The sequence below is a fragment of the Furipterus horrens genome, unplaced genomic scaffold (genome assembly GCF_987537825.1).
Source record: "Furipterus horrens unplaced genomic scaffold, mFurHor1.1.pri manual_scaffold_11, whole genome shotgun sequence".
Taxonomy (NCBI): Eukaryota; Metazoa; Chordata; class Mammalia; order Chiroptera; family Furipteridae; genus Furipterus; species Furipterus horrens.
Genome location: NW_028327181.1, coordinates 100,215,042 through 100,239,413, shown reverse-complemented (window position 1 = coordinate 100,239,413; position 24,372 = coordinate 100,215,042). Strand labels below are relative to the sequence as shown.

Sequence of the window (24,372 nt, the reverse complement as noted above, 5' to 3'; positions counted from 1 at the left end):
CCATGCACCCCATGGTGCCACCGTCTAGACACTGCTAGGAGGGGGTGGCCTTCCTCCAAGGGGGCCTGCTGACTGCAGTCCCCCCAACAATGAGCACCACTGGCTGGGGCTCTGGGCAGAGAGAGTAGTCTGTCCTTCTCTAAAACCTGAAATGTCTGTCCTGGGGACCCTTCTTAAAGGAATGAAACCAACTCAAGGAGTTCAGTGGGTGCTGGGAGGGCTGCCTGGAGGAGGCAGATCTTGAGCGGGTTTCATCTGGTTGGAGTCAGGGACAAACCAAGTGAGCTGGCAACACTTCAACAGCAGCAGGCTCCCCTCCCCATGGGCCATAGCTCCCCCCAGATCACAAGTCCTCTTGGGCCACAAGAACCCTGCAACCCTGGCACTCCAGCAGGGACGAGGGCCAGGCCCCGCACATGCATGGAGGCCAAGCAGGAAAAACACGTTTGCAGTGGGATCGGCACAGAAGCCGGACCCCTGGACTGCTCCAGGGCAGGAGGGCTGGGGTCCCCACGCCCAGGTGCGGTAGGAGGGGTCTCGAGGTAGCCAAGGCCTCAACGCTGCTCCAGGGGCCCAGGGTCACTCGTGAAGGGCTGTGGTCTCTGCCTCCTCGACTTCCCAGGAAGTTCTGGTGTTAAAGTGACAAGTCATGTCTCTGCCATGGTGCCCTGAGTGGCACCAGGGGCACAGCGGCTGCCCATCAGGAAGAGCTGAAGTGGGGGACCCCTTCCTATGACTGCTGGCCCTGCTCTGGGGCCCAGGAGGCCCCAGGGGAGGGGATGGCCCGGGTCTCGGGCTGAGTGACATCAGGACAAGACACAGAATTTGGCCAACTTGTCCAGTGGTGGCTCAAGGGCTGTCCCTCAGGGGACAGACACAGACACGGGCCCACGTGAGAGTGGGGCCACCCGAGCTGCCCGGCCCCCAGCCCCACTCCTCCTTCAGGGGTCACGACCACCCCCAGCTCCTGGAACCTGGGCCCCCGCACGCCACCCCCAGCTTCTTCTCAGGGCCTGCCGCCTCCGGCAGAGAGGCCCTGGGGGCAGGGAAGCCCCTGCCGGCTCTGCTCGTGCTGGGCGGGGCCTGCCCCACTGTAAGCCGCCCCCACGGGAACCGGACAAACCCATCAGTCCAGAAGCCGCCAGTGGCAGGCTCCAAACACAGCCCCGCTGGGCCGGCCACTTCCTTCCTGTCCGAGAGGCATGTCCTGCCTGTCCTGTGCTCGGCAGTCAGTCGGGCCCGCCCCAGGGATGTGCGTGTCCCATTCAGGCTCTGGCGCCAGCATGTGCAGGGGCCCTGGCTGCAGCAGGTGGGCAGGACTAACCCAGGACTGCCGTTGGGCTGGAGCCGGAGGGGACGCCTCCGGGCCCAAGAGACCAGCAGCCTGGGAACAGACACTCATTGCTACTTGACAGCCAGCACCCAGAGCCCCCACTTGTGGTGGTGGGGTGACGGCCCTGGGTGTTGGGGGTTTGAACTTGTCCCCTAAGTTTTCATGCGTTAAAGACCTAAACCTAGCACTTTAAAAGGTGATTCTTTTGGAAAGGGGGTCCTACAGGGTTGTCCTGTCAAGAGGAGATAACTAGGTGCCCCTTCGAGAGGAGACACCCTGAGCAGGACGACCCCTTGGGAATGCAGAGAGGAGGGGCCGCACCTCGGTCTCAAACTCAAGTGCCCGCTGCTGCATTGTCTGGTCTGAGCGCCTGCCCAGTGGCCTGAGCTGGCCAGGGCCCTGGGCCATTCCTCCCTGTGAGCAGAGACCCGACCACAGTCCCGTTCTCATCCCTGACAGCGAAGCCAGTGCTGGCTGCTGCTTGACCAGCTGGCTGGAACATTCCAAGGCCATGCGGCTCTGCTGAGTTTCGCGGGCTGGGCTCCCGCTGCAGCAGGAAGCACTGGGGGTGGCAGGCCCGCCCACAGGACACGCAGATCAGCAGCGGAGCCTCAGCCTGGGCCTCCCTCCGTCTGCCCCCGACCGCCGGGTCCCAAAGAGCCCTCCATTCGCACAGCGAACCGCCGCAGCCACCCCACCCAGGGAGCACTCCGTCCCGCTCACCCACCAACGAGAACATGGTCGCACTGAAGCCAAAGCACTTGCCCAACGCTGGGAGGACCCTTGGGAGAAGCAGTAGGTCTGGAAGCCAGAGGCCAAGCTCAGTCTGCCTGGCGCCCACCCTGCTCAGCCGCGGGATGGGCTGCTCCCCTCCCACTGGGACCCCCAGGGCCCCGCACGGAGCTGGTTTAAACGACGCCATGCACTGCGCTGTGCCCAAGCAAAGCACCGAAGGCTGGCCACAACGATTCACGCTGACCAGCACACTGCACAGCACAGCTGGCCCCGGCTGACGTTCTGCCCCCGGCACAGAGCCAGAGTGAGAGGGCGTGGGACCACCAGGTCCAGACAGCACCTTCACTGCCCGCCCACCCCTCAGGTGGAGCCTTGGCAGAAGCCTGCACTGGGGACCCCTGCTGCAGGCTTGACCAAAGCCGCTGGTGGAAAGGTACGTCCAGACCAGCAAGGCCCTAGATTCCCAGAGGCAGGACAGGCCACGGATTGAGCTCCATGGGTCCCTGGACTGCGAAGGACCTGCTTCTGCACGAGGGGACAGGAGGAAATCGATGGCGGTGTGGGCAAGGTCTCTTCTTGCAGAATGCTGCCCAGAGCAGAGGGGGCTGGAATGGCCCCACGTGGGCACAGGGGGCAACCAGTGTGGAGGGGCCCAGGTCCATGTCATCTGGGCAATGACACTTCTGTCTCTGCCACACCCTGGCTGGAGGCAGCAAGGCCACTCCACCCAGGCTGCTCTGGATGGAATTCTAGCTCCAGGGGCGGGGGCACACCCTCCCCCACTCCAACGTTAACACATCTATTCCTGTCCCAGCACAGACACCCGTACAATCCCAGGCATGCCATGACCCCTGTGTGTGTGTCGTCAGCACACAGGTCCTCTGGGTGACTGTCGCCTGCTGGGCATTACATCCACAGACCCCTCAGCAACTAAGGAGTCAGGCTCCTGGCTGTCATCAGAAACCCTCCTCTGATCGAGAAACAGGAAGGTGCCAGAGACAGACGGCAGAACGGGCGCCCAGGGGCTTGAGAGAAACCCCTGAGGTGCTCAGGAGCCTGCCCGCTGCACACCTGGCGGGGGGTGGGGGCCCTGGGCCCTGGCACCGGTGAGCAGGGCAAAGCTCAGAAGAACCAGATTCTGAACGCAGAGGAATTCCAGAAACACCCAACCCTTTTATTCACGTGCACCCGATACCTGCCTGGGAGACCCGGCACGGGAGCCCACGAGAACTGTTCTGTAAGTACATAAAAAACACCACCAGCAATAAGGGGCGCACTGCTCTGACTGGCAGCCGTGCTTCCTCCCAGGGGCCGCTGGGTCCCGGCATCTCGAGGGACATGGGGTCTGATGGCAGGCACCCAGACAGTTCAAGCATGCTGCCCCCGAGTGTGGCAGGGCCCTCGGGGCGTGAACAGCCCAGGATGTGGGGACTGGCTGCCGCAGGCGCAGGAAGGTCGCTGCAGCTGGCAGGGGAGCCTGCAGGTGCCTGACCCACGGGCCGCTGTGCAGCCGCAGGGGCAGCGACGCCCCGTGAGACGGGGGACTCCTCCCGGCCTGCCACACAAGCACGCGAGGACCCGGCAGGACTTCCACGGCAGGCGGAGGCTCCGGAGGACAAGATGGAGGGCTGACAGCAGGCGCAGTGGACAACTTGTGGCCTGGAGGCCGTGCGCTGCCCTTGGGCCATCCCACTGCAGAGCCCCTGCCCGCCCTCCAAAGTTTCCAAAATCACCTCCTAGGACAGGACTCAGTGCCCCCCCCACTCCAAGCACTCTCTCTTCATAGGGTGCTGAGTGGGGATGAGTGAGTGGCAAGGCCAGCCTCACCTGCCTCCCACCTGGTCCTACAATAATGCTGCTGGGCTCCCCGACCTACAGGCGGGGGATGGGGGAGTGCCAGCAGGGCCCCGAGCTCCCCGCCAGCCTGGGGAGGGGTCGGGACAGGGGGAACTGGGTCGGCTCTCGAGGAGCTTCAGCCCCGAATGCAGCGGCCACAACAGTGCGGCGACTGCCCACGCTGCCCGCATGTCCCCACGAGCCCTGAGCCGGCGCAGGACGCTGTCCCAGCCTGGGGCCTGATGCGCACACAGGTCTGCCACAGGAGCCAAGCCCGCAGCAGACACACGTGCTCCAGGCAAGGCCACCCGCCCCGCTCAGGGCCCAGAGCCGCCTGCACGTGAGCCTGCAGCCAGAGCCCAGTTCCGCGGGGCCATTGCTCTCTGGGTCGTGACCTGTGCCCAGGAGCTCAGACGTCAGTGTGGCAGAGAGGCGGCCCTTCACTGACCCAGCTACTCTGGGGGTGTTGGGAGAGCGCCCCATGCTGAAGCCTGGGCGCTGGGGAGGGAGGTGACCTGCAGCACCCGTGAGGGAAGGGACGTGAGGACAGCCCACGCAGGGACACAGCCCCACCCGTACTGGAAGACGCTCCCCCAGTGGGCACCCCTGGAAGAACCTCAGAAACAAAGCACCACACAATGCACTCATGTGCACACGTACACTCACGTGGTCATGCACACATAAGCATGCACTCACACACGAGGACCGCTTCTACACACACGTGTACTGATGCCTACATGCACACTATCCGTTAGTGTGCAAACGTGTACTCACACAAACACCGCTTGTGCATATACATGTACATGCACGCACACTACCAGTTCTTGTGCGCACGAGCAAGCACACACATGCACTGACACACATGTGCGCGTGCACAAGCACAGGCTCCCGTCCACACGCAGAACCGGCCAGAGGGCTGTGACTGTGTCTCCTTCGCAAAGCAGGCACTGGGTCTGTCCTGCCCAGCAGGCATCTGCATTGCCAAGGAAGTGCCTATCGGAGACTCCACTTCGCCCCTGCCACCCAGGACCTCCGCTGAGCTCTGTCCACTCCAGCGCCAGGCTTCTAGTGGCCACCAACAGTTAAATGTGACTGCCTGGGCATGGGCGAGGGTGGAGGGGGGCTGAGGCCAGCAGCAGAGGACTTGACTTGGAGGCCCCTCCTGGAGAAGCGGGTGGGGGTTGATCAGCCAGACCTTGATCAGAAAAGCCAGGGGTGGGCTCTCACCTGCCCAGGTGGGCCCCCTCCTGCCAGCGCCCTACACCCACCTTGCACCAGCTCTTACCAGGTGTCCCAGAGGCGGCCAGTCTGCCCGAATCCTGCTGCAGACACCTGCTGGCACACACCACCTTCATGAGGGGCTGCACTAGGGCCGGGCCAGCTTCCCCACCAAAGCTGCAGAGTGAGGACACCCTCCTTGAGCCATCCCCCACTCCCCACACCCCCAGGGCAGGCTGAGGCCCACTGCACCATATTCCCAGGAAAGACCCAGAGCCTCCCTCGCAGGTTATGGGGTCACTCAGCCAGGGCTGTGCCCCTGGGGCTGCCAGGGAGTGCTGCTGCCTGCACCTTGTTCCTGGAAGGTCCCAGGGCCAGCTCTTGGGGAGACTGGGAAGGCAGGGCGGCGTCCGTGTTACAGATCCTTCCAGGGAGAAGAATGCAACTCTGCACCGTGTTCTCATGGTTCAACCAGCAAGGCCAAGGATGAGCGCCCGCTGCCCTTCTCTGCCAAGGCAAACGCCACTCAGAACTGTGGGCGATGGGATGCCGGCCCAAAGCAAACAGCTGGGCCACAGCTGGGGTGACACTGAGCAGAGCCACATCCCGGCCACTCTTCCGCAAGCCACTACCTCAAGCAGTGAGAACAGAGGACCTGCCCGACCGGCCCAGGGCCACACACACGTGGCTCCGGCTGTTCTTCCATGTGGGCTGGTTTCTGCCTGGCCAGCATGCGAAAGCTGCCCAACCTGTACCGGCTCTGCCGAAGAACCACGCACTCCCCAGCGACAAAGCAGGAAGGGACCAGACCAGGGCAGGCACCGGACCGGCAGTGGGAGAGGCAAACCCAGCCCGCCCACGGAGCAGAGCGGGACTGGGGACGGGAGCTGTGAATCAGCTTGACAGAGACACAGCCTTGCCGGCCAGTGTGTGTCCCCAGCCCTCAGTCTGCTCCCGGAAGAGCTCCAAGTCCCCGAACACCCTATCCTGCCGGTTCCTGCCACCGTCCTGCCCACAGAGTTCGCTTCAGGCTGCAGACAAATCACGGCCCCGCCGAGAGCTGCTCGGCCGTGACCGCACACCCGACCGCGTAGCCCAGGCATGCCTCCCGCCCAGGACGGCCGTGGGGGTTCCCCACAGCAGAGCCAGGCCGTGCGCCCCTCGGAACTCTCCCCTCCAAAGTTCCCTTTCCGCGGTTTCAGTGCAGAAGCAGGAAAAATAACCTCTGCCAGGCGCGTCCCCCCACCCCTGCGGTAAGGAGCAAGTCGCAAGGGACCTAGTGACTGACAACTGAATAAGCCTCCTCCCCGGAGAGCAGAGCCTACAGCAGATTCTAGCGACACCCGAGGGAGCCCCCCGCCCGAGGCCCGACGCCTGTTCACCAGCCGCCGGAACGGGGCTTCGGGACTGACCCGCCCACCCCCACCCCCACCCCCACCCCAACGGGACCCCTCCAGGCGCCTGGCTGCCACCCCGGAGCCTTTCCTGCGCTGGGCCGCCGGGCCGCCGGGCCTCTGGCTCGAGCTGAGAGCACAGGGCCCCCCGAAGACCCCCCCAGGCCCGGAGCCGTGCCCGCCGAGCTCCGTGAGGAACTGTTGCTCCGCCAGCGCTGCCGCCCCGCGCGGCGGCCATGAGCCAGCGCCCGCCTCTAAGTCCCAACCCCCGTCCCGCGCGCCTGCCCCTTCACCTTCGGACACAGTTTCCAAATAAAGCTGCGCTTTGTCGGAGGAGCCGGCCCGCCCGCGGCTGTGAGCTGGGGCGGGGGTCTGAGCCGAGGAAATGGAAGCCGGGGACGCAGCAGCCCCAGGGCCTGGGAACGGACGTCCCGGGCGCACGCGGCGGGAGGGCTGCCCAGGGGCTCCCCGGCCCTTCCGAGGGCGGACTCGGGTTCGGACCCTTTTTCTCTCTCTCCGCCTGACCCCGACCCCGGCCCTAACGCACACCCGAGCGCCGGCAGGCGCGCCAGCCTCCCACACCGTCGGGCTTCTCCCTCCGCGGTTACGTAAGACGGCGGGCGGTCTGTCCACCCGTCCGACCCGGCCCTGCGACCCCCACCCGGGCCGCGTCCCTCGGCGCCCGGACGGACTTGTGGCGGGAGAAAGCCTGTTGCGGAGAAGTGCCCCGAGGCTTGCGTAACCGCGCCCGCAGGGGCTGCCGCGCCGGCCGCGGGCACCACGGCCACCGCGGCCGCCGGACCCCGGCCGCCCCCGCCCCGGGCCCGCTCCCCTCTCCACTCCGGCCGGGGCGCGAGGAGGGCGCCCGGGGGCAGCGTGGGCTGGCGAGAAGGGGGAGCCCGCGCGCACCTGGGACCGGCGGAGCCGGGTCCCCGCGGCCGCGCCGGGGAGACCCCTGAGGGCCCGGGGCCGCCAGGTAGGGCCCGAGCGCGCGGGCCTCACCTTATAGACATTTTCCGTCAGCCGGTGCATCTCCTCCGAGCGCGACAGCGACATGGTGCGGGTCCGGCTGCACCACGAACCGGAACGGGGGCGCAGGTGGCGGAGGCGGCGGTGAAGGCGGCAGCAGGAAGCGAGAAAGCCGACCGGAGACACGCGGAACGCGACCAGAAGCGCGGCGACCCGCAGGCGGCCACCTTTATTGGTGCGCAGGCCCCGCCCTCCGCAGGGCCCGCCCCCCGGCGCCCGCCCCCGCCGCGCCCGGACCGCCGCCCCAGCAGCCCGCCCCCGCCCAGCCCGCCGCTGCTAGGCAACCGGCAGGCCCCGCCCCCGCGCTTTCCTTCCCATTGGCAGGTTCCGGGGAGGGGAAAGGGGGTGGGAGAAGAAGGAGGGGCACAGGGGAGAGGTTCCGGGCAGCGATTGGCCGGCGGCGCTGTCGATCGCAGGGGAGGAGGCGGAGGCGCAGCGCGGGCTGGGGCCCTGGGAACAGCCTGGGGGGTCCGGGCGACAGCCGGGCTGGGGGCGGGGAGGCGGGGGCCGGGAGGCGGGGAGGCGGGGAGGCGGGGGCGGGGGCGGGGAGGCGGGGGCGGGGTGGCGCAGGAGGAAGGGAGCAGAAGGTGGGGGTGCGGGCCGCTGAGGCGCGTGGGGGCGGCACTTAGCGAAGTGGCAAGTAGGGGCAGCCGGGCCTCCTCCAAGGCGGCGGGGTCGCGGGCTGGTTCCGGGAGCGGACGTTCCCTGGGCTCGGGCCGCCAGCCGCGTGGGCTCGGGGAAGGATGGGAGAAGCCGCGCGTTGCCCCGGGGGTCCGGCCTGGCTCGGTGCTGTCGTAGGTAAGTCCCGGAACGCCGGCGACCCCCGGGCTGGCCCTGCAGGGGAGGGAGGGCCCCGGGGGCGGGCACACTCGGACTAAGGTCCTGGGGACGGGGCGGGCCTGCTGCGAGCGCCGAGGGGACTGGGGGCCCCTCGTGGTGGCGGAAGATGCTCGTAGGCGGGAGCGCCCTGGCAGAGGGAGGGTCTGCGGTGGTGGAGCGGGCCGGGCACGTCCTGGACGGGTCACGGGTCAGACCTGCCTGGGTTTGGAGGCGCTTCCGGGAGGTTCTGCGGGGAAGCCGGCTGGGCTGGCACCGTGGGTTTCCAGTACGTGTCCTTCGGAGGAATATTTACGTAAACTGGACTAACGTGGGGGAATATTCGTTTCATGCTGGAAGACACAAGACCTGAGAGTTTCCCTTCCATGGCGCCTGAGCTATCCGCCAGCATCCGTCCCCGGACGGCCCTCGTGCGTCCCGTCCGCAGCGGTGCCCAGGGAGACTCGGAGACCCGCCAGACAGCGCGCGGACCCTGAACGGACTGCAAGGGACTAAGCGAGGCCCAAGTCACGGCATCCGTGACCCGAATGGACCTCGGGTGCCCAGGAGAGGAGAAAAGGATTGCAGGTTCAGGAAGCAGGAGCCCACCTGTCCGCCCCCCGGCCTGGAGTCCTCGTTCGCTGACCTTTCTGTTTAATTTCCGTCCTGGCTTCTTCCTTTGTCTTTACTGCTTCCGGCTCCTAAGGCACATCCCAGAGTCGGTAGTTTTTGGCCTTCTTTTGTGTGTGGGCAACAGCGAGGGCGCTGATTGGCCCACTTTCCCTTTCCTCCAGGCCAGCTAGTCAGTGCACACGTCCCTGTGCGCCCATTGACCTGGGGGGGCGGTCACAGGAGAGGCTGTGGGTGGAGGGACAGCTGCTGTCTCAGAGGGAAGTGGAGGGCTGAGACCCACCCTGTTCCTCTGAGACTGTCGGGGGCCATAGGACCTAGTGACGTGCCTGGAGGTTGGTGGTCGGTGCATCCGGGAAGTCCTCCAGCCTTGGGGTCTGGCATGACAGGTGGGGCTTGCCGCTCTGGGAGGGAGTCAGCCTCCAGACCCCCGAGGGAGGAATGGGGCCTCCAGAAAAGCTCCTGTGGTCCCCAGACCCGCTCCACCCTCTAGAAGGTCCTGCTCCTGACGCCTCCTTCTGCCCACCTCGTTGCTCACATTGGGTAGCTGTCAAGGTGGGAGACCCACGCAGAGCCCAGCCTGCCTTGTAGGTGAGCTGATGGCCTGGCAGCTTTGTCCAGGTCTGCACCCTCCCTGGCAGCTGGGAGGGAGGCCCTCAGGCAGGAGAGTGTTCATGGAGCACCTGCCACCAGTGAGGACGAAGGAGCTTTGCACCTTGACACAGAGGAGATGCACCGGGGCTGGCGGCAGGCGCAGGGCAGGATGTCAGTGGGAGTCGTACCTACCTGGCCTGGAAAACTGAGCTGGGAAAGTCACCGCCGTGCTCGAGCCCCCAGCCCCCAGAGAGGTTCCAGCACAGCACTGGGGTGCTGCCCCTTCAGCTGGGAGGCAGGCTGAACCCTGGCCAGGGGACCACCAGTTTCCCATGAGGCCTTTCTGAGTTCCGTGGAAGTCCCTGTACATGGCGGCGGTGTCCGAGGCGGGGGCCCAGCGCCAAGGGTGAGGACCTAGGGCCTGCCCAGGCAGGGGACAGGGCTGGGCGGTGAGCGGGCTGTGGCGTTCAGCCCAGCACCAGCTCCCAGGAGGCAGGAGCACGGATTTGTCCTGGCACCTTTTCACGTCAGGGGTGTTCAGAACCCTGCACAGGCCACCGTGTTCCGTGCCACCTCGTCTCTGAGACCGCTGGGGCTCCGGGACCCAATGACTTGCCTGGAGGTTGGCCGTCGGTGCAGCCTAGGCGTCATTGCTCAGCCTTGGGGTCTGCCCCCTGCCAGGACGAGCAAGGAGGAGCCACTGTCACTATGGGATGGGGAAGCCATGCTCTGCCCTCCTCCCCCATAAAGGACGAGCAAGAAGGCCAGCATTGTCAGAGCGCCTCAGCCACCAGCACCCCAGCCCGGGCTGTTCTCCCTGTCCTCTGGGGGTGGGGTGGGTGGCAAGCGGGTGTCTAAAAATGAGCAGTTCACCCAGAGTCCCTGAGAAGCAGGCGACTGGAGGCTACACACCTCTGGTTTCCCCTGTCACTTCTGGTTGTCAGTCCTCACCTGGGTGGGCCATGCGACCAGGGAGGTGTGTAGCTGAGACTCTTTAGCAGCCCAGCTCTGTACCAGAGGGTCCCCCTGACCCTCACGCTCACTGGGCCCGTGCGTACGTAGTGTGCCGAGCCGGGGTCGGAGGCAAGAATCTGATGATGGGGAGCTGCCCATGGTGACCCCGGCCCGCTGACCCTGGGCGGGCAGCCTGGGGGAGAGGGGAGGCTGGAAGCAGGATGAATGCAGCTCTTCATCAGCTTATTTTTAGCCACGTTATGTAAGTGGCTTCATCTCAACGTCACGTAGGGAGGGGGTCTCAGATTTAATTACAGGATGACAGCCTTTGCTTTTCAAGCAAGCTGTTCCCCTGGCAAGGCAGACACAGGGATTTGTGAATTTCTGCTGAACAGAAGCGCCCTTTCCAGGGTGACCACCCAGCAAACTTCGAGGGTCTCCTCCTCCGTGCCTCTCTGACCAGCCCAACCAGCTTGGCTGAGCCCGGCCTCAGTGGGTGGCGCCTGGCCTCAGGTCGCAGGGAGATTCTGTGCCCGTCAAGGGAGCTGCTTCTGCTGCTCTCCCCCTCCCTCCTGGCAGCCTCTCGTGGAAGAGAGGGACCCGCCCAGTCAGAACTCCTTTCTGTTCCTCTTCCTGGATTAAGGCACTTGTCATTGGCACCCAGAAAGTTCCAGTGCAGGAGGGACTGGAGGCGCAGGGCCCGGGGGGGGGGGGTAGGCAGCGTGAGAGGGGCCTCGTCTCGCCCCCCCGCAGACTCACTGCTTCCTCCCTCCGCACCAGGTGCTCCCGGCAGCCGGCCGGCCAGGGACGCAGGAAAGCTGTCCAGGTTGTGTCCCAGGACTGTTGCCTGGCTCCCAGCCGGGCCAGGCTAGTTATGCCCCGGCATCGTTGTCAAGGCGGCGCGGAGGTGCCTGGGACCTGGAGCAACCGGTGGGGTGTCCCCTCTGCGCCCCCAGCACATGTGGCTTTGTCTGGTGTGAAGGGCAGGGCCGAGCCTCCTGCCACGCGTGGGGACTTGCTGTTGACAGAGCGGCTGCCAGAAGCCGGCCCCTCACAGCCCGGGGGCCTCCGCAGCCCCAGGGCCCTGGGTGGGTTTCCGGGCCTCTCCGGGCCCCACTTGTAAGTGGAGGCGGCAGTACCGGCTGCAGCCAAGGGTGTGGGGAGGAGTCGCGGTGGGAAGGAGGCAGGAAAAGCACCAGAACCATGGCCGGCCCGTGGCGGGGAGTCCGTGTGTTTCAGCGACTCAAGGGGACATCTCCGTGGACACCAGGTGCCGCGTAGAGGGGCACACGGAGCCGCTGGGCCTTACATGTGGGCTTCGCATGCTGACTTCCTGCAGAGACGGGAGGGCGGGGGAGACACTGACAAGCACACCTCTGCCAGGTACGCAGGTCAGGAACAGCGGGAGCCTCGGCGTGTGGAGAAGGCCTCTTCCCTTCGTGGTCGCCCCCAAAGCCATCACCCCAGTGTCACCCAGAAAGGAGCCTTGGGCGAGTCCCAACGGAAGGGCAGCCTGCAGGATCCCTGCCCAGCACACCTCAGCACTGTACCGGCCACCAACGCGAGGGCCTCTGGGACCATCACAGCCTGTGGAGACGCGACGCGGGACCCTGGAGCCCTGGAGCAGAAAGGCGGTGGCAGGCAAAAGCGAAGGCTCTGGAGCAGAGCGCAGGCTTCAGCCTGCAGCGCTGGGTGGTACGGGCTCAGTGGCTGTAACACGCACCACACGCGTGCTGTTCCCAGTAGGGGACACCGGGTGTTGGGGCTGGGTGGCTTTGCCTTACTGTGTACATTCAGAACTGTCCCCACATTGAAAGTTAGTTTGATGCAGGGCACCAGGGCCGTGGGCACAGCCTCTAGGTGGCCTGCAGGTCTGAGGGCTGTGCAGGCCTCACCCGGTCTGGTCCCTGTGGGGTCGGCAGGCACAGTGTTTGCCTGTCACCACAAGGGGCGCCAGAGGCTGGGCACCAGCGTGGTGCCCCCCCCGCCCCCCACCCCCGTCTGCAGCGCCGTGCACACGACAGTGAGGCCGTGAGGGGGGGCCACCGCCAGCCACTAGGACTCTCAACCCCACCTCGTCTCATTTAGATTTGCCCTTCCCCCACAAACCTGCTCACCACCTGTGACCCGAACAGGGTTCAAGGGCTTTCTCTTCTGTAACGAAAACGTCGGCCACCCTGCGCCTCCAGAGACCTGTGCTGGTGTCCCCTGTGTCCTCAGGGTTGTGACTGTGGGCATCTGGGCCGAGCCGAGCCTGGGAGGAGGGACTCGAAGGTGGAAGAGTTGGGGCGAGGACATGCCCCTATGGGCCCTTCCTAGCTCTGGACCAGCCTCAATCCTCTTAGTGGCCTAGAAAGTTCCAGAACTTTCCTACTGGCCAGGCTGGGAGGGGCCCAAGGGGCCTCCCTGGTGGGGGAAGGTGCTGGCCCAGTCTCTAGACACCCAGCCGGTGGGCAGAGGCTCTCCAGCAGGCCCCCCTTACATAATCTGCATCGTGTGACCGAGGTGCTGTGGGAGGCAGCGTGGGGGGTGGCAGGGCGCGAACCAGTCTCAGAGTTCCAGCGGGCGTTTCGCCTCCTCTGACTGTATTTCAGCGTCATCCCGCGTCTGCCAGCTCAGTCACCCACTTCCTTGTGAGAAGACAGTGAGGCCTCTGGGGAGCACCCCCCCCACCCCCCGCGCCACCTCCCCAGCTCAGGCGAGGCAGGGAGGGCCTGGGTCTAGAGCTGGGCTGAGAGGCTGGGAGGCGTTCCAGGGTCAGGCCAGGTCTTTGGGCCGAGTTTAGGTGGGTGGGGAGCGGGGAGCTGCAGCCAGGGGATGAGCCCAGGTGGCAGGGGACCCCCGTCTCGGAGACCCGTGGGCGTGCGCATGAGCCCAGCCTGGGGTGGGATCTGCAGTGAGGTTGCCAAGGGGTCACAAGCCAACCCAGGGCCAGCGTGGGCGGCGGGCGCTGTGTGCTTGGCCTGGCCGCCCTGCCACGGGGGGCTCGGACGGTCACTCAGCTTCCCCAGGAAAGACGAGGAGGGCACACCGGGGTCCGTCGTCCTCTTATCGCCCAGGCGCTCACGGGACTGAGGTTCCCTGGGAAGTGACCTGAAAGGCATTTTGGAGCAGAGAGATCTGTTTGTTCTCTGGGACCTGAAACCAGAGGATACCTTGGGAAACCAGCCCCAGGCGCTGTTGTGGGTCCTTCCGAGCAGGACACGCAGGCCTAGGCCTGCCCCCGCCCGCGCTCGCCGCCACAGCCATCACTCCAGACCGCCAGACACACCGGGCGCCGCGCTCGCTGCGCAGAGGGTCCCAGCCCAGGGCGACTGCTTCTGTTTTAGCTGCTGGAGGCTCCGCGCGTGCGCGCTTTTTATTCAGTGTTTATTTAAAGCCAGACTTTAAAATGTCGTCGGCAGCCCTGAAATCTAACTTCCTTGCTGCAGATCCTAAAACTCCATGTGGGACCCCCTAACTACCAAAGGGGGAGCTTGGAGGTCGTCTCAGGCTGGGTCTGTGTTCCCCTTGCCAAGGGGGCCAAGAGAAGTGGGGTTCAGGCCTTGGCCCCCCAGTGGCCATTGCTGCACATTTGAGGCATGCTGGGGCTGCCCCCCTGTTGGTGGGTCCTAATACAGCAGGTGGGCCACCCCCAGCTGGGGACGGGCTTGGGGCTCCCCCGCCTCGTGTGTCCCCACTGCCTGACTCTACCGGCCACTTGCCCTCTGAGTGGCTGGGGGCCAGGCTCAGTGGTCCCTGAGGAGCCCAGTGGATCTGCCTGGCCCGAACCCCCGGAGCACGTGCTGGGGGACCTCTACGGGCCGGGCCTCATGGCGCTGGGAAACCACAGGACAGCCCTGGCCAAGGAGTGGTGCGGCTGCCAGAGGGACGGAGCAGCAGGGACCCGGCACGGGCTCCTGTCCAGCGAGAGCGGGCAGGTGGCTGTGTGACTTGCTGAGACGATCAAGCCGCCGGCTGCCCGGCCTGAGGAGCGCGAGCACAGGGCTTCCCGCCTGTCCTCCTTGAAAGTGTGATTCCAAGACGAGTTATTTTAGTGCCAAGCTTGACGACGTCATTTGCCCCGTTGGGCTCCTTTGCTTCTCCAGATTGGAAGAAACAGGTTTCTCTGCAGAGGTTCATGGGAAGCGTTGGCCGTCCAAACCAGGCGAGAACTCCCTCTCTGGGGAGAACAGGTCCTCTGAGCCGATCGGAGACGCTTCGCCCAGTCCAGGCCGACCTTGGCGCCCAACCTTGGCTGAGCGTTGGCCTGCTGCCGGCAGAAACCAGCTCCCGGGAGCTCTGGCGGCGGCCCGGAGTCAGCTGCTGATTCCCACCCAGATCTGGAGATTCCTTTGCGGGGCCCTTTGTGGGGCTGGGCCTGGCGGCAGAGCCGACTCGGTTGTGACTTTCCTCCTTTCTTTGGCCTGAGTCCCCAGTGAGGAACCCCAGTGGCCTCGATTCTGCCTCAGGAGAGTAGCACCTGATTCTGGTAGCCAGGTGCAGGCTCCTCGCTGGGCGGCCGGGTCAGTCAGGTGGGATGGGAGCAGCGGGGGCTGGGAGGACAGGTCCCCCGTCGTGCTTCCACCCAGTGCCTGGAGCCAGCCCGGCTGAGGCAGGTAGAGGGGCCACAGCGCAGAGGCACTGGGGTGTATGAGCAGCTCCGTCCTGCAGGGCAGGGGGCCGGGGCACCTCGCCCCATCTGCAGCGTGGCCTGGCTCGGGCTGGGGTCCGCGTCAGGAGCCTCCGCTGCCCCCTGGTGGACAGTCCGGAAAGATGGCGTGGGCGCACGGCAGGGGCAGCGTGGAGGCGTTGTGTTGGGGACGGCAGAGTAGCAGTGCGGACAGGCTGCTGGCTTGGAGGGGGTGGGGCCATGGGCCATGGCAGGCTCTGCTTGCCCCTATGCCAGGCAGGTGGCAGGTGGACGTGGGGGCATTGGTGACAGCAGAGGGCCAGCTCTGTCCTGAGGCAAAGCCTGTCCCTGTCCCAGGTCCCAGGAGGGGGAAAAGGTGACATGTGACAGAGGCCTGTCCCCAGTACCATGCAGACGTGACGGCAGCCTGCTGGGGGCATGCGGGGTCCACAGGAAAGTCCTTGCGGGGATGGGTGTTTTCAAAGGGTCTTGTGACACCTTTTAACATTTTTTGAGATAAAATTCACAGACGATAAAATTAGCCTTTTTAAAGTGTGCAGTCCAGTCCACACCAGTGGCATTCCGTGTGCTCCCGGTGTTGGACAACTGCCACCTCTGTCCCGTTCCAGAACGTTCGGCCCCTGCCCGGGCAGCCTGTCTGCGCGGTCTCCGCGGCTCTGCCTGCTCTGGACCCTGACACCTGCATCACACACCCGGGACCTTCCGTGTCTGGCTGCTTTCCCTTGGCGTCCTGCCTGCGAGGTGACGCCTGGTCTCGCTGCATCCTGTCCTGTCGTGGGGACCGCAGCGGGCTGGCCCCTCATCAGCAGCGGGCACTGGGTGGCCCCCACCCTCGGGCGATTGGGAACAGAACTGCCGTGAACATCCACACGCCGGTTTTCGTTTGAACACCTCTCCCGGATCCCTGGGTCTGCACCTGGGAGCTGCCGCTGGGTTGCGGGGTGACTGTGTTTTGCTTCCTAAGGAGCTGTCACGTTGGTTTCCAGGGCAGCGCGTCGTTCACACCGGCCAGCGAGGCGTGCGGCCTCGTCCACGTCCTCGCCAACACGTGTTACTTCCCGTGTCTTTAACTCTCGCCATCCCAGTGGGTGTGAAGGGGCACTTCATTGCAGTTTTTTCCAGTCTTGTTATAGCTGACATGCAGCCTCACGCTAGCTTCAGGTGTGCAACAGCGATCGGACAATTATGTAACTTACGAAGGGACCCCCGGTGAGACTGGCACCCACCTGGCACCGTCCAGTTATTACTGGCGGCGGCCTGTGTTCCCTGGGCTGCCGCCGAGGAGGCCCGGCTGCCCTCCCCTCTCCCCCGCCCCCACCGCAGCCCCCAGCCCGGCCTCAGGCTTGTGAGCTGGCTGCAGCGTATGCACAGCGGCCATGAGGGGAAGCGGCCGACGGGCGCACGAGGCAGCTGTGGCGCGGTCACCGTGACCGTGACTCGTCTGTGAGGGAAGGGCGTCCCGCCGCTGGTGGACCTGGAGGGTGTCCTGCTGAGAGGAGTCACACAGACACGGTGTGATCTCACGTGTGGAATCTAAACAACACAGTCAATGGTCATGTGGTTTTGCGTGTCCCCAGTGCCCAGTGCCCCTGAGCCCCTCTCCAAGTGTGTGGCGTCTTTTCACAACCCAGACTTCTCTAGAATTCCAGTCCCTTCGTCTCAGAGCTCCGCCGGGAAGTGGGCCTGAGAGCTGTGGCCGCCTCGCAGGCTCCTGACCACAACGGCTCCCGGCGGCCCGAGGGCCCTGGACCCAGCGGCCTCCTTTGCAGCCCAGGCCAAGGCCCTACAGCGGCAGCGGCCCCGCTGCGTCTGCGAGTGGAGCCCTTCCTGCCTCCAGCAGGCAGCCCTGTGCCCTGAAGAGGGTGGCCTGTGGGGGACAGAGGGCTCCTGGCCTGGCAGCCCTGGGGCCCCTCCCTGCCCGGGGCTTCATTGAAGAGACAGGGCAGGTGCCCTCGGACGCGCACAGGAGCGGAGGGCCGGGCCTGCTGTCTGCAGACGCTTTGGGTGGGAGCCCAGTCTGGCTCCAGCCCTGGCAGGAGGACTCTGTGGCCGGCCAGCTGGTGGCCAGGAGCCAGGGAGCCTGGCTCAGCAACCTGTCTGAGGCATCTGACCACCGTCCCGCTGGACAGGTGGGGCAGGGTGTCCCCGGGGCCTCAGGAGGGTCTTCCCCGAGGACCCAGGGCTTGGTTGGGGGCAGAGCCCCACCCACTGCAGGCCCCTCCCATGGCAGGGATGGGCAGCTGCACCTGCCGGCAGGGGCCACTGCTGAGATTGCCGCTGTCACCGCCGCCTCTGCCTGTCACCCCCCACACCTGCCCTCCGCTCTCCCTGCTGCCCGGCCCTCCCTCTCCTGTGGTCTGATGCCCAGTGGTGACCACTGTCGCCTGGTCCCCCTCCTCGAGTCCGCCTTCTGACCCCGCACTGCAGAGTCCCCAAGTTCACACCTGTGGGCACATACCGGGTTCCCGGGAGATGTTTCTAGACTCCGGAAGCTCCTGGAGGCCTTTTCTCCTGTCAGCCCAGTCCTCCAAGGCTACTGATCGAGGGAGCCTGTGCCCGAAGCCCCTACCCCCACCCCCAGAGCTGCCGGTATCAAAAGGCCCCGAATGAAGCTCAACCCACAAAGCAAATGCTACCCACAGCCTGGGGGTCCCAGTGCATGAGCCATGGTTGCTCCCGCCGCTGGGCCTCCGCTGCCTGTTCCCCTGGCTGCTCCCCGTGTCCTCCGTGCTTTGATTTTCAGCCGGTGATTGTGGGTCATCTAGGCCCAGTTTGCTGTGACTTCATCCTGTTTGGGATCGCTGAGCTCCTTGAATCTTAACTTGATGTCTTTCACCAAACTTGGGATATTCTCAGCCATTATTCCTTCCAGCGTGTGTTTCCTGCTCTTGTCTCCCCCTCTCTGGGATTTCATGGCACCGTGTTAGGCTCTGGGTCGTCCCGCGGGCCCCGAGGCTCCGGGCTGCTTGGGTGCTGCTGATGGTCTTTGTGTTCCATCGCCCTTGGTCACCTCCCTGCCCCGGCCCGTGGCACTACCCTCACGTGTCTGGTGTCATGCATTCTTTTTCTGAAACTCGCACTTTGTTCTTTTATGTGGTTTCTGCTCTGTGGCCGAGAGGTGGGACTTCCCATCTGTTTCCGGTGTGTCTGACTGCACCTGTGTGACATCATCCCAATGACTGCCACCACCAGGGGCGTCTGGCCATTGGCAGCGGTTGCTTCTCCTCTCCCCTGGAAACTGGCCGCGTCTCCGTGGGTCTCGCACGCTGAGAGGCTCAGCGCTGTCTGGCCACGGTTCTGCCCACAGGCTGTGTGGGTGGCACCTTTCTGTCAGCTGCCACCACCCTGGTTACATCAGACCTCAAGTTCCGCTCGCCTCTGGTGGCCAGTGTCAAAGTCTTTCTTGCTGATTGGGGTCTATTCTGTGTGTATGACTGGGAGGTGACCGAAGGCTTCTGCTGTCCTTGCAGAGCACAGGTCCCTCTCTCCAGTTCTCTCTGCTCGGAACCTTTCAGAGGTCCTCCTGCTAGGAAGACAGGGTCCAACCAGAGTCCCAGCTCTATGCTGTGAAGTGGTCGTCAGGGCCTGAGAGGAGACAGTGACACAGGACTGTCGTCCCGTGGCCCCATTGCCCGACTCGCCGTGGCCCCCACTCTGGTTCATGGTGCGGCGTCGTCACAGCTGCTCTGTGTCAGCTGAGCTTCAGCTGTGACAGTGACAGTGGGGCTGACGGACTGTGCCTTGTGTGGCTGGCAACCCTCCACGTTTCCTCTGAGACAGGTGAGGCCATCTGGAGGTGACGCAGTTCACCCCAAACAGCACTGCGGACGCTCACGCTTTGCAGGAGGGTTTGCCCTTCTCGCTGCTGGAGCTCGCCCCTGACCTCCGTGTGCGCCGGCACCCCGAGAGGCCCGCGGACTGACTGGCACGCTGCGAGCCGCCAGGGGCCGCGGGCACAGGCCTGGGCGGTGGCCCCGTGGGTCCCCAGAGTCTCCCTGGGGGGGAGCAGGGAGTCCCTCCTGACACAGCCCTGGAAATAAGGGCACGGCCTCTGTGCGGACAGGTGTGTGCCTGCAGCTTCAATCGCAGCTAAGCTTGGGCTACGTGCCGCTGGTCTGGAACCCACGTGGGGAACTGGATGGGCAGATTTCTCTCTTTCTGAAAAAACGCTTCCTAAGCGATAAGTGGGCCAGGCGAGGACGCAGGGGCGGGAGGGCACCAGGGCAATTCTGCACTTCAGAACGTTGTTTTAGCGGGGCGCTGAAACACCAGGGCCCACAGCGCCCGGGGAAGGACACACAACGGCCCCCGCAGGCGTCACCGGGAAGCACGCCCGGGCTGCAGTCTGCCTGCGGGCCAGTGATCCCGAGAAACGAGAGCCCTCATTCCTTTCCCTCCATTTGGGGCGTCTGTCTGTCACAGGAGCGGGCCAGCACCCAGGAAGCCAGGACACCACTGTGGATGGCCCCACGGTCTCGGCCCCTCCCCTGGATTCTGATTCCTTAAGCAGGTGACTCTGACGTAGTTTCAGCTTTCCCTGCTGACTCAGGGGCAGGCGGGGAGGGCCCTGGCGCCTCCCTTAGGAAGAGGTCCCCCTGACGAGCCTCGGGCCAGCCGAGACCGCAGCCAGAGGCACCAGCTCTCCCCAACTGCTGCGCTGCCCGGAGGGTCTCCTGGAACCTGCACCCGGGCCTGGGACTGGCCACGCGCTGTATTTGCACGGCGCCTGTGGCCCTGGCTGTGCCTGCAGGCGCTTTCAGCGCAGTCTGAGGTGTGTCCTCTGCAGCCCCTCCCCCAGCTTGGCATCAAGTCCCCAAGGCTCCACCTCCCTCAGCGACGCTGCAGACCGCCCCCCACCAGCCACTGCCAAGCTCACAGAGCACAGTGGACCCATGGGTGCGCCATGAGGACAGGCAAGTGCTGCCTGAAGACTGGGCACCTGTCCAGAAACGAGACAAGAAAGGAGGGGGAGGGGAGGAGGGGCTGGGATTGTGCCTGAAACGCTGTGTGGCCTTTGTCCTTCCTGTCGATATTATTTTGGGGCTGAGAGTGGAATAGAGATACTGGAGGTGAAGGTGTCCACTGTGATTCATTGCTGTCCTGGGAGTCCTGGCCGGGACCGCGAGGCAAGACGTGGAGCCAGAGCATCGAGCTCTCTGTCTGCACAGGGTGTGACCCCGTGTGTACCGCCAAATGCTAGAACTCACAGGCTCATCCAGGCTGCAGGATGCAGTCACGTGCAAAAAAGGTGCATTTCTATACACTTGCAATGTATAGTCAGGAGTCAAAATTAAGGAAAAAGCTCCATTAAAATAGCATCAAAAGAATAAAATCCTTAGTGATAAATTTAGCAAAAAAAAGTACAAAACATATGCTCTGAAAACTACAGAACGTTGTTGAAAGACTTTAGAGAAGACGCCCTGGCTGCTGTGCTCAGTGGGTTGAGCGCTGGCCTGCACGCTGAAAGGTCGCCAGTTCGATTCCTGGTCAGGGCATGAGCCTGGGTTTCTGTCCCCTGGTCGGGGGTGCATGAGAGGTAATGGGTCAGTTTCTCACATCGATGTTTTTCTTTCTCCCTCCCTTCCCCTCTTACTAAAAATAAATAAAAATCTTAAAAAAAACAAAGAACACCTGATCAAGTATCCACGGGGATCAGGAATCAGGAGACCTCGCAGCACTGTCCCCAGCTGACCCGCAGCCGGCACAGCCCTCTCAGGTCTCATCCGGCTTTTCGGAAACTAACCCGCGGGTCCTGAAATTCACAGGGAAGTTCAGGGGACTCAGAACAGCCGACGCAACCTCGAAAGACAGCAAACAGGACTCGCACGCCCTGACTGCAAAGCTTCCCGCGCGGCTTGTAAGAGACAGAGCCGGGTCAGAAGAAAACTGTCACACTTTCGGCCGCCTGATTTTCAACAAGGTGCCAGGGGTCAGTGGGGGAAACAGCTGTCTTTTCAGCAAACGGTGCCAGACAACCGGCTGTCACCGCAGAGAAGCGGTGCAGGGCCCGGGGTCGCAGTGTGTCCAGAACTACCGGACAGTGGCCCGGAGACCCACGGTTAAGAGCTACAGCTACAAAACTCCTCCAGGAAAACAAAGAAAGAAACCTTTATGACCTCAGATTAGGCGATGATTTCTTAGCAATAACACCCAAAGCTCAGCGATGGAAGACAAAAACTGGACCTCTTCAAAGTTAAACATGCTCGTTCTTCAAAGGACACTATCAGGAAAGCAAACAGACCCCAGACTGGGAAGATGTGTCTGCAAATCCTGTGCCTGATCAGAGCCTAGAGTCCAGCTTACATGGAGAGCTCTTAAAACTCAATAAAATGTCAACTGGCCCAAATTAAAAATGGGCAAAGGAGCTGAACGTTTCTTGAAAGACACACGAAGGGCGGATAAGCGCGTGAAAAGCTGTTCAGCTTCACCGGTCACTCGGGAAACACACCAGGCCCCTGGGACGGCCGAAACCAAGTCCGAGAGCAGCCGGCGGGAAGGTCACACACGGCGCCGCCGCTTGGGCCGCCCTCTGGCAGCTCCGCAGACAGCCGGACGTCAGGTCCCCGCGCGGCCCAGCGAGTCCACTCCTCGGTTCACACCCAGGAGAAGTGAAAGCCAGCCCACGTGGAAACGTGCAGACCCGGTCACAGGAGCATTGTTCGCAGTCAGCACAGGGGAGACGGCCCCCGAGGCCGTCAGGGGCCGGCGGGTAGACCCGAGGTGGCCCCTGTGCACGGCTGTCCCGCGGCCACAGAAGCCAGCGAAGTGCGGCTGTGACACAGCAGCGGGCGCCGGAGGCCAGGCCTGGAAGCCCGCTGTGTGCGCTCCCGACCCAGCGCAGAACGCACAGACCCAAGCGCGACACAGGGCGTAAGAGGCGCGTGGGCTCGGAGATGGCGGCACCCCGTGACGCACACACGGCGGCAGAGGGAGGGTCGCCTTGCACCCCAGGACGTCCCCGGCGGGGCGCCCATGAGCTCCGCCCTCGCCGCGTTCATTCCTGAGCCTCTGCTTCCTCAGGGAGCCCCCCGCCGAAGGCCGGGTCGGAGGGCACCATTGTGCATGTCCATAACCCCCTCCCCAGGGGGCTGAGCTCCCGCCTCCCTCTAGTGCAGGCTGGAGGAGCCGTGCTCTCAGACTCGGCGGGGACAAGGTCACAGGCAGCGTGAGGGGCCCTGGAGGACCCCAAGGTCCCCCGTGGGAGGCCTCGTCCACGTGAGGACGCCTGAGACGGGACGGGTTGTCTGTGCGGTTGTTCAGGAAAGATGGGGGACGGGAGCGGGGACACATTCCTAGGAAGAGATCTGGGGTGTTGCCATTTCCTCACCGGGGTCCCCGGACACAGCGCTGGAAGGATCTGGGCTCATGGAAAGGGCCAGGACGTCTCCGGCCGAACGGTGCAGGTGTCCACGGGGGAGGCCCCAGGACAGGTGTGGCCATGAGGCCAGCTCCCCCAGGGCACCCCTCTGACCCGCGGCCCTCACCCCAGGCACCCCCTCCCAAGCTTGGCGTGCAACCAGCAACCCAGCTCGGCCGCGCCTGCGGAGGGGAAACCAGCCCCACTGCAGCCCCGGAGCTGCTGCCTGAGGTCACCACGTCTTCCCTGCGGGGGGCGGGAGCGGGAGGGGGTCCCGCAGGGCGGCAGTGGGTGGTACCCCAGCCCCCCACCACTGCACGTCCACGCTGGGCGTCTGCTCCTTACCCACCCCAGGCATACACACACAGGCCCTGGGCACAGCCCCCAACCTGGGCCATGGTGCCACCTGCACCCCTGCTGGGCGCCCTCCCCTCCTGTGCAGGGTGCACCCTCCACAACCCCGCACGGCCCCCAGCCTATCCGTTCTGGGTCCCAGGTCTGCGTCTGAGGTCCAGCGGCCCCCAGGGGCCCCTTTAAGCCCCCCTGACCCTGGGGAACGGGTGCTGCTCTCAGGCCCCCCCAAGTCCCCTCCAGCCCCCCATCTCCCAAGGATACCAGCTCTGCCACCAGGTTTGCACTTAATTCTGACGTGTGTGTCAGGAGTCCTAGGCCCCGGAGTAGAGGAAGTAGCATCAGGCTCACGGGCTGGCGTTTCGGGAAATGGGCCAAGTCTTCAGGAGCCTCAGCCTGGCAGGAGGGACTCCCCCCCCCCCCCCCCCCAACGAACACACACAGGGCTGGTGAGCTCGGTGACCTCCGGGAGTCGGCTGCAGGCCCCTCAGGGTGGCAGGGCAGAACCCCCTGTGGAAAGGAGGCTGAGTGGCTGGTTCCGGAGCTCTGACCTGGCCAGTGGGGGCAGGGCTTCTCCCTCCTGTGTTGTGCTGGGAGATGAGGGTGCCCTTCACCCACGTCAGCAGGGGCTGGCATTCTCCACACCCTCAGCAGGAGGGGGGGCTGCCTGAGCCACCCTGATCCCTGAAGGGGGCCTCTGAGGACAGCCCCGAGCTCCAGGGTCCTGGGGAGGCAGAGGGAAAGGACAGGGCGTCCATCGCGCTGGTAGGGGCCCGGAGTGGCTGACCCACGGTGTGTGCCTCCCCCAAAGCAGGCGCTACATCCCCCACACCCTCCCTCAGCCCAGGAGCAGGGATGCAGATGGAGAGGGTCACCGGACAGCGCATACTTTAAGGGGAGAGCCGCCCGGGAGTCCCGGGGACAGAAGGCAGCATGTGACCAAGACCCGAGGAGCCGGGCCCAGCAGCCAGGCAGGCCACTGACGCCGGTCCCGCCGGTCCCGCCGATCCCGCCCAGCCGGCAGAGCCCCCTGCTGACCGAGGCACGCACTGCGCCCACCGAGGGGCCCTTCCCAGCCCACAGGTTCCCAGCACCTGGAAACCCAGGGCCCAGCTCCTCCCCAAGAATCCCAGCGCCGGCGCGTCCCCGGGAGGCCCTGGGGGTAGGACGCCCCTCTCCCCTTGCCATCGCCTGCTTGCTCCCTGGGACCACTGGCTTCAGCGAGGGTGTCAGGACTCCGGACCGGCCCCCACTCCCCACCCCTGGGCACCCTCCCTCACCATGAGGGTCTGCGGCCAGGCTAGCAGCCACAGGGGCCACACAAAACCTTCCTGATGAGGACAGGTTGCCGATGCCATTTCTAAGGGGGGGGGGGCGGGGCCAGAGCACAGCCCTGCCCCTGGCCAGGCAGCCGCCCCGAGGGGGCCTCCAGGGCTGAGGGCGCCTGGCCTGTCTCCCACCCACTGCCAGCAGAACAAGAGCCACCACCTGC

At 64.8% G+C, this 24,372-nt stretch overlaps 1 protein-coding gene across 7 annotated transcripts in view; it reads right to left on the bottom strand.

Moving 5' to 3' along the window:
• BAIAP2 (BAR/IMD domain containing adaptor protein 2) overlaps positions 1 to 7,703 on the bottom strand; it is a 49,995-nt gene extending 42,292 nt beyond the window's left edge. For all 7 annotated transcript variants that reach the window (XM_090292953.1, XM_090292954.1, XM_090292958.1 and 4 more), the window contains exon 1: positions 7,519 to 7,703. In XM_090292953.1, the coding sequence (XP_090149079.1) occupies positions 7,519 to 7,572 (54 nt within the window). In that variant the 5' untranslated portion in view covers positions 7,573 to 7,703. The remainder of the gene's footprint in view (positions 1 to 7,518) is intronic.
• Between the last annotated feature and the right edge of the window lie 16,669 nt (positions 7,704 to 24,372).